General features: G+C 51.4%; 1 protein-coding gene across 1 annotated transcript in view; it reads right to left on the bottom strand.

The window, feature by feature from the left end:
* The window catches only part of APPL2 (adaptor protein, phosphotyrosine interacting with PH domain and leucine zipper 2), a 60,445-nt gene that overhangs the window by 17,336 nt on the left and 25,060 nt on the right, over window positions 1-18,049 (bottom strand). The window contains exons 3-9 of the mRNA XM_056115300.1: window positions 14,474-14,533; window positions 13,922-13,993; window positions 11,026-11,113; window positions 7,849-7,890; window positions 7,648-7,706; window positions 6,415-6,561; window positions 814-896 (exon numbers count right to left, since the gene is read on the bottom strand). Of these exons, the coding sequence (XP_055971275.1) occupies window positions 814-896; window positions 6,415-6,561; window positions 7,648-7,706; window positions 7,849-7,890; window positions 11,026-11,113; window positions 13,922-13,993; window positions 14,474-14,533 (551 nt within the window). The remainder of the gene's footprint in view (window positions 1-813; window positions 897-6,414; window positions 6,562-7,647; window positions 7,707-7,848; window positions 7,891-11,025; window positions 11,114-13,921; window positions 13,994-14,473; window positions 14,534-18,049) is intronic.

Below are 18,049 nucleotides of genomic sequence, written 5' to 3' on the forward strand. Positions count from 1 at the left end.
TATGGGATGCTGGGAATCGAACCCGAGCCGTGTGCCAGGCAAACGCCCTCCCTGCTGTACCATGACTCTGGGGCCCGCTCTCGATCTCTTTCTATGTGCTAAAACTTCCTGAAAAGGTGCAAGAAACTCTGCAGCTGACTGCTAGGAACCCAATGAGCTCTCTGAGCAAACGGCAAAGAGCGCTTCCCACTCAGTAAAAGATCCGCCACAGGGGGGAATATGGCCCGCACGGGCTCAGCACTCATGAAATGTGAAGGCGATAAAAAGTGAACAGGATGACTCTAGACCGAACACGATTGCCACTCAATGCCTCTTTTGCAACCCACGGCACCCAAAAGGAGAGAAAGAACAGGGGGGAGAGCCCTGTCACAGGGGCAGGGTGGGATGGCGGAATGGTGGGTGGGAGGGATACTGGGATCCGTGGTGGTAGAGAATGGACACTGGTGGAGGGATGGGTATTCGATCATTGTATAACTGAAACCCAAGCACAAAAATTTGTAAGTCTACAACTGTACCTCATGGTGTTTCATTAATAAAAAAATTAAAAAAGAAAACAAAAACAAAGAACAGGAAGCTGAATGTATCGGGGCCATCCTCTGCGGGGCTCTCAAATGCTCCTCCACAGCTTGCGGGGTTAAAGGCCAGAGCTCTGGACGCCCCAGGCTGGGAACCTCAGCCAGGAGGTTTTGGAGCACCGCCGGCCGAGAGCACAGACTCCGGGAGCACTGAAGGGACGATGCTTGGCGGGACCCACCCCTCCTCCCAGGGAGGTTCGTGGCTCGCGGGGAGAGCCCTGCGGGAGGGCTCCGTTACCTGTGCACCATGCCAGGGACGGAGGACAGGAAGCTGTCCAGACTTGGGGAAAACATCTCGGCTCCCTTCTTGAAAAAGTCGATCTGAAAGACAGAGTCATGACATTCTGAGTCACCTCAGGAAGCTGACGGCCAGGGCGCTTCCTGATAGCCCACGGCATCTCTCGAAGGCCCCCCGCACCCCCAGTTCCAAGGGCACCTGGCTGCGGCTGGACGCGTCATCTAAGCGAGGCGGCAGAATTGCGGACGTGTCTGGAACAGCCCAGTTGTGTCTAAAATCACTATTAGTAGTTACTTTTTTGTTTTGTTTTGTTTTGTTTTGTTTGGGGGGTGGTGGCTTATACCCAGCTGTGCCCGGGGATCACTCCTGCTGGGTTCAGGGCACCATCTGAGGTGCCAGGGACTGAACCGGGTCGGCCGCGTGCAAGGCCCTGATCACTGCTTTTGATTTCATCGCCATCTCGTCTCCCCGTGTGAACGCTAGCCAGCTGTGCTGGACTCAGCCTTCCCTCCACAGGGGGGACTATGGCCGGCCTGGGAGCAGCCGGAAAGCTGACTAGCACTTAACAGGCAGCTCTGCAGCTGCAGGATGGACGGGCAGAGGGACCGCAGGGTGACACTGGGCTAAACCCCCTGAAAAGCTTTTCCCGTCCACACCCCCACATGAGGGGGCCTCAGTCTGTATGGGGTGCGGGGGGTCCCTGCTTGCGCTCGGCACTCTGACAGAGACTCCGAGGACCGAGAGGGTTGTAGGCAGGTAGACAGGGAAAGGCCCTGGACAATGAAACAGGTCAGCAAAAGTTCTGGGAGGAGGTGGGGCTGGAGCGATAGCACAGTGGGTAGGGCGTTTGCCTTGCATGAGGCTGACCCGGGTTCGATTCTCAGCATCCCATATGGTCCCCTGAGCACCGCCAGGAGTAATTCCTGAGTGCAGAGCCAGGAGGAGTAACCCCTGTGCATCACCGGGTGTGACCAATATATATATATATATATATATATATATATATATATATATGTTCTGGGAGGAAAATTCCAAGGCTCATCCACTTTGTGGATACGGATGAGACCTTGAGCGGCAGACCCTGAGGAGACTGGACCCCTCCCCATGAAGGAGAATTCCTCGAATTTCCTTGACCTCTTCCTCAATCTGATTAACTTTAGTGATTCAGCCCAAAGAAGACCATCACACTCCCAACCTCCCTGGTAACCTCCTTAGCAACAGACTTTTACCTGGGAAGAAGCCCCACGTGGGGGCAGGTTGGAGAAACCCTATAAAGGCCACCTTGAACAAAGGAAGGGCGCGCATATGCTGCCCGAGCCCATGTGCTGCTTGCACCCACGTGGCTGAGCACATGCAGTGCCCGATCACATGTGTCAGCCACATCTCATGTGTACCTTCATGCTTTTGTGTCTAAGGCTGGTATGTCTGTAGGGGCTCTCTCCGCCCTTGGAGAAGCCTGCGTTCTCTCCTGAGTGCATATCTCTCTCTCTCTCTCTCTCTCTCTCTCTCTCTCTCTCTCTCTCTCTCTCTCTCTCTCTCTCCCTCTCTCTCCCTCCATACCTTAAAAACCATCCAAATAAAATCTATTTATTTCACTGCTTGTCTACCCCTGAAATTCCTTTCTGCGCGGCGAGACAAGAATCCAGTAACCCTGGATCCCGGGTGGCAGAGGCGGTTGGGGAGAAAGTGACCATCTTTCTCCTCTCCGCTTCACATAAGTCACCCGTAGGGCCCACCGACATCAAGAAGACACAGCGGCTGCTCAGTCTGGGAGCTGGGATTGTGCCTCTTGGACGCCGGAGGGTCCTCCCCAGGGTGGCTGGGACACCCAGGAGAGCGGCGGAAGCTGTCTGCACAGACCCTCACCTGTGACCTTCCTGCAGGACAGGCACTTTCCGTGTCTCCCTGTAACTGTTAAGAATCGGAATCCCGGGTCTGAGCTGGAATCCCCAGGTTCCAGGCCGAAGCCCCCCCAAGAGGAAGCCCTGCACAAAGTGGCCCAGCTGGAGGCTGCCTGCAGCGGGCAGCCCCTCATGCCAAGCACGCCCGGACTGGTGGCCTTTGTCCGCACAGCCCCGACGCCCTCACGGTCCTAAGCTTCCGCAGTCCCCAGACAGCTGGCAGACGAATGGCAATCATGATTATCCCGAGGTGAGGTGGAACGTCACAGGGATGGGCTGCCCTGCGACCTCTGAATCATGAGGAAAGCAATGCTGGAAATGCCAGTTTGAACCACTCCCCTCCCCCTCCAGATGCTCAAGAGCCAAGTCTTGTGAATGAGCATTCTGCACTCCTGGGGGCGCCAACAGCTCAGTGGCATTTCTGCTCCCTTCCTTCGAATTTATACTCTCACTTCACAGCTTAGCTCTTCCATGATTCAGTAAACTGTAAGAGCAAAGCCCCTTGCAACCCCTTAAAAAAATCTTGTGAGGGCATGTGTGTAAGAATCTGTCATTAGAAGTATTCTAAGTCAAAGAATCTCAATCATTAAAAAAATTAAAAATATTTTATGGGGGGGAGAAAGAGGGGAGGGAGGGAGTGAGGGAGGGAGGGAGAGAGAGTGGGGAAGAGGGAACAGGTTAAGGTGCCTGTCTGCCTTGCATTCTGCCATCTTTGGTTCAATTGCCTGATGCCACTAATGATCAGTTGAGAGCCACCAGAAGTGACCCCTGAGTGCAAAGTCAGGAAGAGCCCCTAAAATCCACCATCTGTGCCCCCAAAAGAAAGCACCCAAAAGAAACCCAGCAGAACAACAACCAAAAAAACTCCAACTGATGAACAGAGACCATGAAGATGCTGGTGTTTTGGAGTCATCACGTTACTTAGTCCTGATCTAATCTGTAAGTACCAGAGCTCAATTTTCATATTCTCCTAAACCTGGACACAGGTCACGAAACCTCGTTTTGCTCACGGGCATGAGGCCTGACTCATACCCAGGGGCTAGGGATGGCACAAGCGGGGTCCAGCGCCCTTCTCAGTGGACCAAGCCCAACCTTGCATGGGTGGAACGTCATCCTCTTCCCTGGAAGAACCACAGGAAGTTCGAGGTCACAGCGACTCACCAGCTCCCGGAGGAGGGTGCTGGGTCAACACTGACTTCCAACAGCTGATAAGGCAGGAGAGCCAACGCTTCAGAAACACGCAAGAGAGTCACCCGGTGGGACAACAAACAGCCTGTGTAAGAGAAACAACTGCCGCCTGTGGGAACCTAATCCAACGGCCAGGCCGCATGCGGGGGAGGGGCCCTGGGTCTCGTGGCTGGAGGCTGCTTTGACATGAGAAATCATAGTGTCCATCCTCAGTTCCCAGGCCAGAAGTGCCGGTGCTTGGCTCAGCAGAGCTGGGCGTTGCCTTCCGGGACATAGGGTTCCCGCTGCCCAAGAGCCAGATAAGAAACATCCAGGCTGGCGGAGTGATTCCCTGGTCTGAGCCAGGAGTAAGCCCCGGGTACCGCTGGGGTGGCCCCCCAGGCCACCACCAGCAAAGAGCAAGAGTACCTAGGTTAGTCCCAGAGATGCTTGAAAGGCTGAACACATGCTTTGCACGCACGTGGCTTGGGTTTGGATTCAGTCCCTGGCACTACATGATCCCAAGCATCATCCAGGAGGGAACCCTGAGCACTGAGCAGGGAGTACCCCCCGACCACCACCAGGTGTGGCAAAAAAAAATTATTTCTCTTTTTTAAAATTAAATTTTATTTATTTATTTATTTTGCTTCTTGGGTCACACTCACCAATGCTCAGGGGTTACTCCGCACTCATGCACTCAGGAATCACTCCTGGCGGTGCTCGGGGGACCATATGGGATGCCGGGAATCAAACCTGAGTCGGCTGCCTGCAAGGCAAACACCCTACCCGCTGTGCTATTGCTCCAGACCCTAAATTTTAATACATTGTTTCAAACATTTAGTGTTCCAAAGCCACCAATGTGACCATCCCTCCACCAGCATCGCCAGTTTCTCTCCTGATGTGAAGGAAAATTTCATTTTTAACGTCCAGACTGGGGGTGAGGGAACCAGTACAGGGTTGGGGGCTGGAGTGATAGTACAGTGCGGAGGGCGTTTGTCTTGCACGAAGCTGACGAAGGTTCGATCTCCAGCACCCTGTATGGTCCCCCAAGCACTGTCAGGAGTGACTCCTGAGTGCAGAGCCAGGAGTAACCCCTGAGCACCACTGGGTATGACCCCCCCAAAAAAAGGAACAGTACAGGGTTTAGGCGCAGTCCTGCATGAGCACAGCTCTGGGTTCAAGGTGTGACACACCAAGGTCCCTGTGCAGTTCTGGGTGTGCCGCTGGGGGCTCCCCCAAGCACTCCTGGGTGTGTCTCAGCATTGCGGGATCCCCAAAGCAGGGTGGGACCCTTGCAGTGACTCCACCGCTTGGCTGGCCCTGGGTTACCTGGGAAGCCCCGGTCTCCCCACCAGAAAACCCGCCCTGGCGGCTAGGAGAAGCAGTGTGGCCCTTAACCAGAACAGAGTGAAACTAGCAGGGTTAAACCCAACCTGGGGGCCTGAGAAGGTCCCCTCACAGCTAACCAGGCTCCTCCAGGGTTCTCCCAGAACAGGCTTAGGGCTGCTCCTGGTTCCAGACTCTGGGTGCAGGCCCCGCCCAGACCCAATCTGATGAATGTCTCAGCACTCACCAGGCCAGTGTGGTCAGCCTAGGAGGGCGTTAATGAGACGTAGCGCAGGGAGCTCACACCTCTAATGGAACCAGGGCAGCGGAGGGAGAGCAGATCCTCAGGAGGAGACAATGGGGCACCCAAGGGACACACGGGGCTTGGTTTAACCCAGCGCTGGTCCAGGGCACACTGAAAGACGCTGTCCTATTAACCATCAGTCCTCCAAAGCAAAGGCTCACTTTCCCGCGCTCACCGTTCAACAAAGCCACCGCCGGAGTAAAGTGGGCCGGGCCTCTGGGGCCGGACACCCCCAATCCGCTCCCTGCCCTCCCCTGAATGAAAGGGCCAGGTTGCTGCCCTCATGAAAGAAGATTCCTCTGAAAAACGGATAACGCAGGGCCCAGCTGCTCCCTGTGGGCTGTGTGAGATGCCTCCTCCTCACATTTGACTCCCTGATGTCCCCAGGTCATGCCCCAAGAGGGTCGCGCCCCCCTCCTAAGCCCAGGCGCCTCCCTGCAGTGCCCTGTCCAGGAGGACCCTCCCTGGGGACAGACACGCTTCCCTGGGCCCCGGATGATGCCACCCACCCCTGGCCTGCTTGACCCCAGAGCAGCAAAGGCCTGGGTGGAGCTCTGGACTGTAGGCCTGGCTCTACTCGCCTGAGAGGCGGCCATTTCTCAGGAAAGGGGACCAGCCCTGGGGGGGGGGGGGCGGGGGGGGAGCTTTCGGATGCCAGACAGAAGGGCCGCATCTGTTCCTCCCCACAGGAGGTGAGAGGTCAAGGCCAGCTCTGCCGGGATGTGCAGAACCGGCCACGTCCATCTAAGCGTGATCTGGGCCACTTGCCAGCATCTAAATCTCCAGGACTGGTTTCTTGATCTCGGGCCCCTGGTTTCTCCGACAAGCGCTACCTGGGCAGAATGCCCTGTGTGGTGCCCACTTGGCTGACACCACCCTCCCCCAGGGGAGGGGCCCCCTCACCTGCCCTCGGGCAAAGCCGATGATGGGCTGCATCATGGCCATGCGCTTGGAGTACTGCAGGGCGTTGAGGGCGCAGTAGTACTGCAGGGCCGAGAGATGCTGCTTCCGCCGCGCGGCCGCCACCTCCTTCACCACCTCGCTCTTCACCTGGGGGAGGCGAGAAGAAGCAGCTGTGGCATTACCCAGCCGGGGCAGACAGTGCCGGGCACAGCCGGCTTGAAAGCCCCGTCCTCCTTTCTTCCTTTGCAAGGAATCCGAGGCATGGAGAAGGCTCCCTCTCAAAATCCAAAAAGGTCCCAAGGAAAAGACTTGTCATTTGTGGTGCCCCGGGGAAGACACCTCGGTTCCACGCCCCGGGAACGGCATCTCAGCATCCCACGCCGTGCGGGGAGGATGGAGCAGACTTTTATTTTTCCCAGCAGGAGCACCACAAGATGCTAAGGACCCTCTAGCAAAGCAGCATGCCTTGGACGCCACCTGTCCTGGGGACCACAGGAGGGACCCACGGAACCAAAGTCAGGGGGAATCGGGGGAAAGAAGTACAAAGGCAAGGGCACGAAAGAATTCAGTGATTATCTGGCACTGCAAAAAGGAAAAAAAAAAAAAGCTAAGATGCGTGAGTGAAAGAATCAGAGTCCACACACCTGGGGACAGAAGTCCAAGCAACGCAGCCCAGAGGAGCCTGAATGCACTGGACGCCCACAGAGGGCTGGGCTGACATGCAAATTGTTGTGTGTGCGGGGCCCAAGAGATGGTACAGGGGTCAAGGTGTGTGCGGGCACCTGGAATGCGTCAGACTCTGGCTCAGTCTGCATCACCACAGACCCCTTAGACATGGGGTACGGGTGCTGCTCTGGCCCCACTACGTATTCCACACAGTGACGTGTCCTTGCTCCCGTAAACAGATGTCTCATGGGAGGACTCCAGGTCTCACGAGCACAACATGGACATCTCACTCCACCTCTCCCCCAAAAATGTATGAGTATAATTTTATAATAATTCTAAGCTGGTGATTAATTAAAAAGGGCTTGAAAAGCTAGAATCTATGTACTTGGACTACATATTTAAAAAAACACACCCATGTATAGATAAAAAGAGAAAACAATACTTCTCAAGGTATTCCCAACCCCGTCAATTCACCAGGAGACACCACAAAAGCAGACACAGTGAAATCAAGAACTAAAAAGGAATGAAGCGAATCAAGCGAGAGAGCTGCAACGTGGGTCAGTGTACCTTCTCGTTCTCCTTCTTCTTAGGCAGCCTGCTGTATTTCGCCATGGCGAGGTCGTGCTCTGGGAACGAAAGAGTCACATCAGCCATGAGCAGGCTGCCTGGAGGACGAAGCACTCGCTCGGGGTCTCTGCCCGTAGACCCAGCCGACCCCATACCAGCACTTAACTCTCGCCCCAACGACAACATCGGTGGAGGACTTACCATTGCTGGCCAGTCCGAAAAGGTCCTTTAAAGTGCTTACTTCTGCGTAAGAGAAAAGAACCGTCTTAGCACCAAGCCAAACAGAGAGAGAGAGTCAAGCAGCAAAGCGAAGGAGGGGAGGCCGATGGAGGGGCCCCGGTAGCCCACCTCCTGCCAACAGCGGGCCTGTGACTTTCACAGCACCCACCCATAGTGGCCATGACTCTCCATTGCAACTGAAAACCTCGGATGCAAGAGAGAACCTTGTACCCCTCCCAAATCCCCCCCCCCCCATTCTGTGTCCCGAGTGGGCCCTCCAGACATCCCACACACTTGCCCAAGGTCACGGGGCGCCACACAGCTTTGGCTGCAACGCTTCAGAGACATAATTAATCCTTGGCCTGTGTGTGGTTCAGCTACTGCTGTCTGGGGCTTGCCTCCACCAGGGCCTCCAGCCAGTACGTCTCTTTTTCCTGGTATGTCTCTGACTCAGATCAGGGCACTTTCTACTTCAGTCTTTCCACCTTTCGAACCCAGTCAGGGGCCTTCCTTGTCAACTTCCGGTAACACCCCCCGATGATCACTTATCACCTCACACACTGATGATTTCCTTGCACTGGTGGGTTCTGAAGTCAAGTCTAGTTAAGATCCGGGTCGAATACTTCACTGGGTCTGTCTTGGTGTTGCCAGAGAGGATACTTTTCTTGGGGGGATGGGAGGGAGCACATGCAGCAGTGCTCAGGGCTTACTCCTGGCTCTGTGCTCAGGGACAACTGCTAGTGGGGCTGGGTGACCATACGGGACATTGGGGATCGAACCATGGTCAGCCACATTCAAGGCAAGGGCCTGGGACTGTATCTGGTGCACTCCTTCTCCAGCTCCGACACTGATATATATTTTTTTCACAAATGCTAAGATGATTCTATGTTCATTCTACTCGCCAGTTTGACGCTGAATCCACATGCTGAGCCCTTCAGCTCTGTGACGCTGTGGCCGCGCCCACGCTATGGCCCGTCTGCCATGAACAAAGCTACAGGATCATGTGACGGCACAGCTCTGAAGGGCTGGCTGCTTCCTTGCCAAGAGACCTGACGTTCATTTTTATTGATTCTTTTGTTTTTAAAACAATATCCCCACACACCTCCAATCATCAAGATTTCTAGTGAGAAAACCTGTATTAAAACACACACACACACACACACACACACACACACACACACAACACTTAATGAGGCTTTTAGTTAGCGCTGGACACTCAGCATGTAACTGCATTTAGCAGGTTCGGGCCGTGCACAGTTCCCGATGAGCAGCACTGGAATATCCCCCTACTCCCATCCCCTCCCCTGCGCGTGCTTGGCACACACTCACAGCCCTTCATTTCTGATTCTTGCCTTCTCGGGTGGGGTGGGGGATGAGTCAGCAGGGCTGAGGATGCACAGGTTGCTTGGGTTCACTGCAAAGGCTGGGTGGAGCTGACACAAGCTGTACCACAGTCCCCTACAGCCCCGAGTGACACCAGTGACAACAGTGAGCAAGGAAAACACTTCCTCTCTGAGAGAACGCTTTCACTGGCGGCATCTCTTCCGAATGAAACACTAAATTTAAAGTGGTAGGGTTATATAGAACATCACTGTCACTGTCCTCCCGTTGTTCATCGATTTGCTCGAGTGGGCCCAGTAACGTCTCCATTGTGAGACTTGTTACTGTGTTTGGCATATTGAATACGTCATGGGTAGCTTACCAGGCTTTGCCGTGCAGGCGAGATACTTCTCGGTAGCTTGCCGGGCTCTCTGAGAGAGGCGGAGAAATCGAACCCGGCTCTGCCAGGCTGGCTGCGCGCAAGGCAAACGCCCTACCGCTGTGCTATCACTCCATATAGGTTATTATTATTCTTTTCTTAACATAGGGACCCAGAGTCGCGCCCGGCAGAGGTCTGCCTGGCGTGGGGCAGTGGTGCTTGGGCTGCTACCAGAACCAGCCACTCTCAGCAGTGCCCGGGGGCCATGGTTATATGGTGGTACATGGGAGGCCCCAGGGTGTCAAGGACCAAACCCAGGGCCTCTCACACATTGTGCATGTGCTCTACCACTTGAACTATCCCCTTGACCTTCCTAAGTGACACAATTCTAAAAGACAGTACTAGACCGAGTCTCAGGTTTAGATTTGTGTTTTGCTAGTTATTTTTTTAAAATGTCAATTTCCTCTAGACAATAATCCATTAATCTTTAAGCAATGAACCTTTTCAATGCCATAAGGACAAAGAACAGAACATGTGTTAAGTGGCTATAGTTTTCCAAGGTTTTCCATACTTTTAAATAAAATTTTCTGTAACTTTCCTAGAAGGATCTTTAGACTATTTTGATTTCTGAGAGATACAAAATGCTATGAAAGTTTTCTCTCTGCTCAAGAACCAACACCAGGGGCTGGAGCAATAGCACAGTGAGTAAGGCATTTACCTGGCAACGTGGCCAACCCAGGTTCGATTCCTAGCATCCCATATGGTCTCTTGAGCACCGCCTGGAGTAATTCCTGAGTGCAGAGCCAGGAGTAACCCCCGAACATCGCTGGGAGTGACCCAAAGAGTCAAAAAGAAAAAAAAAAAAGAGCCAACACCAGCTAGGCTATGTGGAGTATTCGGCTGCCCCCAGCATGTACTCTGGAGATGGGGAGCACTGTGATAGGAGTCCCTGGGTGAGCACTGTGACAGGAGCTCACCAAAGTGAGCACTTTGACAGAAGCCCTCCTGTATGAGCAAGGAGAAGGCCTGCGGCTCTTTCTGTCCTATCTTCCAAAGTCCCCGCTCTACATCTCAAATGAATCACGGCCCCCTGTAGTGTCTCTACTCATATCTCCCAAGGCTGGGCATCTTTGTTGACATATTTCACCTCTGAAAACCCAACTCCGAGAGCACCTTCTCTGAGAAGTTTCCAGGTGAGCCCCCAGAAGAGGAATCACTCCTTTCTTGTGTTCCTCTCGTTCTGCACATCTCTGCCCTGTTATCCTCATCACATACCACAACTCTCTGGCCAAACCTCTGCTTATTCACCTGTTATGCCCTCCAGGTGAGCCAAAGGAAAGAAAAAGAAAAGGTGGGGGAGTGGGGGGGGGAATTCCCCAATAAGTCACTTGTTTATGGGAATGCATGCAGTTCAGAATTATTACCAACATAAGCCGTATTTTTGAAAGCAATGACACTACCTGTGAGATCCTTCTCTCGAAACTGTATGATGGGAAGGACCATTGTGTCCGCCAGCTGCTCAGCTAGCTCTGTGTGGAGAACGTTAAGCTGAAAGAGAGAGAAATCTATTAAAGAAAACTCCATCACTATTCCAGACACTGCCCATCCCACCAAGGGCTCACGAGATCCAGCTGCAAATAAACGCCCTTCAGGGGATGGGTATCGTTATAGCACAGCAGGTAGCCTTACACGTGGCTGACCCAGGTTCGATTCCCAGCATCCAATGTGGTCCCCTGAGCACCGCCTGGTGTAATTCCTGAGTGCAATGCCAAGAGTAACCTCTGAGTATCGCTGGATGTGACCCAAAAAGCAAAAAATAGTAATTTAGATTTAAATAAATCTAAATCTTTTTAAAAATAAAAATAAATAAATGCCCTTCATACAGCAGAAAATGGGCGGTGGGCATTGAACACTAACGCCAAGGCTTCCTGAGTCCGGGCATCCTACTGCCTGCTAGAGGGGTCTCCCAGACCAGACATAGTTTACAGTGTAGACGCTGGCTCTCAACCCGAGTTCCTTAGGAAGAGAAGAGTCCCGTGTGTTGGCGGCCAAAGTGACAGTACAGCATGTATATTAAAGCAGGGAGCGTGCTGGCCTTGTATGTGATGTACTCAGGTTCAATTCCTGGCACCTTGTATGGTGCCACAAGCCTATCCGGAGTGATCCCTGAGTGCAGAGCCAGGAGAAAGACCTGAGTACCTCTGGGTGTGACCCCCAAACCACACACATACAAAAAAAAATTCCATGGAATTTTCCTATAATATTACATTTTTTCTACAAATATTCCAGACATATTATACAACTATAAGAACAGTCGCATGAAACCTGCAAAGGACACTGAACTGTGCCCTCCCTAAAGAAAAGTCAATATTTGGGGTGGGGGGGGGAAGTCTCTGAAATATAATGGATAGCACAGCAGGTAGGGAGTTTGCCTTGCACGTGGCTGACAGGGGCGACCCAGGCTCGATTCCTCCGCCCCTCTCGGGGAGAGCCCGGCAAGCTACTGAGAGTATCTCGCCCGTACAGCAAAGCCTGGCAAGCTACCCGAGATGTGTTCAATATGGCAAACACAGTAACTAGTCTCAAAATGGAGATGTTACTGTGCCCGCTCGAGCAAAGTGATGAACAACGGGAGGACAGTGACAGGGACAGGGACAGGCAGTGACAGTATTAAAATGAGTCCATCTTGGGCTGGAGCAATAGTACAGCAGGTAAGGCGCTTGATCTGAGTTCAATCCTCGGCATCCCATATGTTCCCCCAAGCACTGCTAGGAGTAATTCCTAAGTGCATGAGCCAGGAGTAACTCCTGAGCATCGCTGCGTGTGACCCCCACCAAGAAAAAGCAAAAAAAAAAAAAAATCCAGCCCATCCTGGATTATCCACAGGGTCCTAAATCCCCTAACAAGTATGCTTTTGTGAAAAGACACAGCCACAAAGAAAAGCCCAGGGTGGGGCAGCTCACAGCCATGTGAAGTCAGAGGCTGGGACTGGAGTTCGGCTGCCACGAGCCAAGGGATTCTGGGACCTGTTGAGAACTAGAAGAGCTCAGGAAAGAATCTCCCCGGAGCCTTCCAAAGAAGCATGGGAATGCCGACAGTTCTTTACTTTCATTTTTTCCTTTGCATCAGAAATTGTATTTATTATTTATTTTTATTGAATCACCATGATATACATAGTTATAAAGTTGTTCATGACCAGGTTTCAGTCATACGGTGTTCCACTACCTGTCCCTTCACAGTGTACATTTCCTGCCATCAACCAATGTCCCCAGTTTCCCTCCTAATTCTCTCCCTCCACACCCTTAGCCTGCTCTACAGCAGACACTTTTTTGTCTCTGTCTTTCTGTCTCTCCTTCTCTGTCTGTCTCTGTCTCTGTCTCTCTCTCTCCTTCCTTTTGGGCATTATGGTTTGCAATACAAATACTGAAAGATTATCATATATATCCCTTTAAATCCTTTCAGTGGGGCTGGAGAGATAGCACAGAGGGTAGGGCATTTGCCTTGCACACAGCCAACCCAGGTTCGAATTCCCAGCATCCCATATGGTCCTCTGAGCACCGCCAGGAGTAACTCCTGAGTGCAGAGCCAGGAGTAAGTGCATTGCCAGGTGTGACCCAAACTCCCCCCCCCCCCCCCAAAAAAAAATCCTTTCAGCACTCAGTTCTTGTCCAGAATGATCATTTCCAACTATAATTGTCAAGTGGTCCCCTCTTATCCTAACTGCGCTCCCCACACACTTGTGGCAAGTTTCCAACCATGGACCTTGCCCTCATTTCTCCTGTCCTTGGGTAGAAGTCTCATAGTATGTCATTTTATATCCCACAAACGAGTGCACTCATCCTATGTCTATTCCTCTCCCTCAGACTCATTTCACTGGGCATGATACCCTCCACGTCCACCCATGTATAAACAAATTTCATGAGTTCATTTTTCTGGGCAGTTGTATAGCATTCCATCATGTAGATGTAGTTTCTTTATCCAGTCATCTGTTTTTGGGCACTCAATGTCCCTGGTAGTTTAACTTCACACTTCTGACCCCGTGAACTGTGACAAAACTATGTATTGTTTTAAAACACCGGTTTCTGATTTATTATGGAACCCATGAGAAACAAATATGCATTCCTTAGGAAAAAGAATTCTTACGAGTGGTCTAATGTCCATATACCTTAAAGCATTTCTCCCGGAACCAGAAACAACCTTAATTGCATAGAACTTCTCATATGAAATAAACTTTGGAATCAGCAAGTTGATGGTGGCATCATCTCAGATATTTAAGTAGATGCCAGAAAACAGAAAGTGGGCCAAAATAAAGAGATGAAAGAATCCAGTAGCATGTTTGCCATATTGCTATCTTACCTTATCCACCACTTTGGAAAAATAGTGGAGAGTAGAAATGACTTCTTCGTCACCTTTGCCAAGAGCAAAATTCTGAGACCAAAGAAAGGAAGAAGAGGTGTTATGTGACTGCCAGGGAATGCCGCAAGAGAGTGCCCGCCCCACCCCAGGCCTTCCCCTCCACCTCAACTCCCTTTCTCCTCTCTGGAGCATATCTTGTCAGTGGGCCCCTGCAGAAAGCTTGAGGCTTCCTCTTGCTCTGTCCGGAGCTGCCCTGAGTCTCCCCTCAAATGGCCCGGGCTGTCTATCACCCACTCTGTCTGGAGAAAGCCTAAGTATGAACAAAGTGCCTTGGATTTGCCTGTGGTCCCTTGGAGATGACGAGCTCCTAGGGGCTAATAAAAATCTTTGGAATAATCGCTAGTCTGAATTTATCAGTTAATAGGAAAAGACAAATGGAAACAGACTATGGAGAAAAAAAATAAATAAACGAGTCTCTGAAGGATGCTTTGAGGGAACACCATGGGAAGAACCCCACTGAGGGGAGCCCTGGCCATGTGAAATCCACGTTACCTGTTTTTCATATGCCAGCAGCTGCTTAGAGAGCTGTTGAGTGGCCAGGCACATTTCATTCTGTAGGAAAAAAAAGAGCAAGGAAGATTTGTCACAATGCAGATATAATTGTTGGGGAAAAAAAAGTCACTTCAGACAACCCCCTAAAAATTACGTTTGCTCATAAAATAAGAAATATCCAGGGATGGAGCAATAGCACAGTGGGTAGGGAGTTTGCCTTGCACACGGCTGACCTGGGTTTGATTCTCAGCATCCCATATGGTCCCCCGAGCACCATCAGGAGTAATTTCTGAGTGCAAAGCCAGGAGTAAACCCCTGTGCATCGCCGGGTGTGATCAAAAAAGAAGGAAAAAAAAAGAAATATTCTGCTCAGAAATTATTTGGAAGACAAGGTCAGTAGAAATGAAAAGTTTAAACTTGGGTCCAGAGGTCTGGCTCAGGGGCCAGAGATGTCCCCAGCAAGTGCAAGGGGCTAGGCTGGATCCCTGCCATCATATGGCACCCCCAGCCCCACCCAGGCATGGTCTTGTATGGTCATGGTGGTCCCTGGGCAGTGCCAGGCCAAGGGAGCCTCCCACTGCGATTCACTTTATTACACTTATTTATTCACTTGGGGCAGTTTGTTTTGGGTAATATCTGGAGGTGTTCAGGAATCAGTCCTGGTTCTATGCCTAGAAGTGTCCCCTGGTGGAGCTCAGGGAATCCTACGCACGGCTGGGGATCAAACCTGGGTCAGACCCAGGCAAGAGAAGTGCCTTATCCCTTGGACTTGATCTCCAGCCTTGACAATTCTTTTTTGAAAGGTTAAGATTTAGGGAGAGTATCATGCTAAGTGAAATGAGTCATAAAGAAAGGGACAGACACAGAAGGACTGCACTCAATTGTGGAGTATAGAATAACATAACATGAGGCTGATACCCAAGGACAAGTAGAAGCAAGGGCCTGGAGGACTGCCCCATAGCTGGAAGTCTGCCTCATGAACGGAGGGGAGAAGGAAGCTGGGTAGAGAAGGGATCACTTAGAAAATGATGGCTGAAAAAAAAAGAAAAAAGAAAATGATGGCTGGAGGAATCGGTTGGATGGGAGATATATGCCGAAAGTAGATAATGGACCAAACATGATAACCTCTCAGTGTCTGCATTGCAAACCATAATGCCCAAAAGTAGAGCGAGATTATGGGGAATAATGTCTGTCATGGAGGCAGGGGAGGGTGGGGAAGGGGGATATACTGGGGAGATTGGTGGTAGGGAATGTGCACTGGTAGAAGGATGGGTGTTTGATCATTGTGTGATTATAACCCAAACATGAAAGCTTGTAAGTGTCTCACAGTGATTCAATAAAATTAAAAAAAAAAAAGATTTAGGGCCCGAGAGATAGCATAGTGGGGAGGGTGCTTGCCTTGCATGCAGCCGACCCGGGTTCACTCTCCAGCATCCCATAGGGTCTCCCAGCATCACCAGGAGTGATCCCTGAGTGTAGAGCCAGGAGACACCCCAGGGCATCACTAGGTATGTCCCCAAGACAAACCAAAAAAAGATTAAGGTTTGCTTTTCTTCCCCCTCATCACTTACAAACTGCCCCTCCTCAGGTCATTCCATCAATAAGCCAATCTATTAAGCAACTCTAATAACACGGTCCCAAAACACAGTCCCTGCTCACTGACTCCCCCTTCACTTGCTCCAAGGAGCGGCTACTAACAGACTCTCCCCCCAACCCACTGTGGCTCTCTTCCTCTCCCCTTGGAATAAAGCCAGGCAGATGGGACACAGGCTGTGGCGTTGGCCCACGTGCTGGAGTGCTCCCCTGTTTGAATCATACCTGCACAGAAGCTGCGTGCCCCAGACAAGCAAACCAATGAACAAAAAAGCTCACGGTGTCCAGGGATGGGACATAGGAGGGCCACCACTCAGGGCCTGTAGCAAACTCTTGGCAAATGTTTGGTGGCTGAATGGACAAAGATGAGAAGAGGGGGCTGGAGAGATAGCACAGTGGGTAGGGCGTTTGCCTTGCACACAGCCAACCCAGGTTCAATTCCCAGCATCCCATATATGGTCCCCTGAGCACCGCCAGGAGTAACTCCTGAGTGCAGAGCCAGGAGTAACCCCTGTGCATCGCCAGGTGTGACCCAAAAAGCAAAAAGACAAAACAAAACAAAACAAAAAGATGAGAAGAGTCACCTAAATACATGTCTTATGCAACACCTGGAGTGCGGCATGCACCCAGGCCAGCGGGAGGGCTGGGGACAGTCACGTGTCACTCAGACAACTCCACCATAGCTCAGTGGGGAAGGTGGTGCATGTCGGTGGCTGTCTGAAGCCACTGGATACAACTGGACTCGCCAGGGCAAGCAGAGGAAGGTCTCATGAAATGCTGGAGATTCGCTGGCAGGGGTGGGGTTGTGGGGTGTGTTGTGGGGGGGGGGGGCGGTATTGGGCTTCCAGATTCTGCTCTCTCAGTTCTGGTTTCACTCAGAATAAGCCCGGTGTCCACGATGACCTGCCAAGTGCCCCAGCAGCAAACCCTCGCCTGGGCAGGCACATTCCACGAAAAGTCTTTTGAACTCGACCAACTTTTAATCTTACTCATGCTTCAGCCTTTGCACACAAAGGATTCATGTGAGTCTGACCCACATCCCCTAATTATCCACGCCCTGTGAGGTAAGCCTCGGCAATTACCTCTGCAACTACCAAGACCTGCCAAACTGGAGCTGGCAAAGAGTAAATATTAGTAAGAACAGCAATAAAGGGCACCGGTAACAATGACGGAGTCCTTTCTAAGTGCTTGCCATTATTGTTAAGAGAGTTTTCCAAACATTAGCCCCCTTTAGTCCTTGAAATAGAGCCTCAGCTTTATTTAGCTTTATTTCGGCTTTCGTTTTTTCCTACTTAAGCACACTTAATCCTAACCAGGGAAGTTCAAAGCAGGTAGTATTCTTCTTCTTTGACAAATGAGGAGATTAAGGTTCAGAAAGGGTAGTACCTTTCTACAGTCACACGACTAATTAACTGGCAAGGCAAAGACCCCACACAAATCCACTCTCTCAAAGCCCAAAGCCAAAGTAATGTGACAGTATGTAATTGGGATCCAAAGTTCAAATGTAGGGGCCAAACAGAGAGTACAGTGGGAAGCGCACTTTACTTGCACACAACTGACCTGGATTCGATCCCCGGGCACTATATGTGGTCCCAAGGCCCACCAGAAGAGGTCCTTGAGCTCAGAGCCAGGAGTAACTTTGAACACCAACAGGTGTGGCCACAAAAACAAAGCGAAACTGTGTCTAAAGTTCAACAGTATCTAGCTGGTATTCTTTGAGCAGCTCTGGAAGCACAATACCTGGGGACAAACCAAAAATCCCACAACTTTCTAGCTGCAGTGCAGCCAAAGGATGGGGGCGGGGTGAAATTCAGGGTCTATATGGAGTTCAAGAGAATGACATGTTTGGCATAGTTCTTCAGCTACTCTCTGTTATTTGATGCCTCATGAGAATTCTGTAAGAGGTCAGAAAATAGGGCCAGTCCTCTCCTTCCCATCCCAACGAGACCCTGAGTCGCCGCCCATGAAGGGCCTTTCTGGCTC

This window comes from Sorex fumeus, unplaced genomic scaffold, assembly GCF_029834395.1.
Source record: "Sorex fumeus unplaced genomic scaffold, SorFum_2.1 ptg000003l, whole genome shotgun sequence".
Lineage (NCBI taxonomy): Eukaryota > Metazoa > Chordata > Mammalia > Eulipotyphla > Soricidae > Sorex > Sorex fumeus.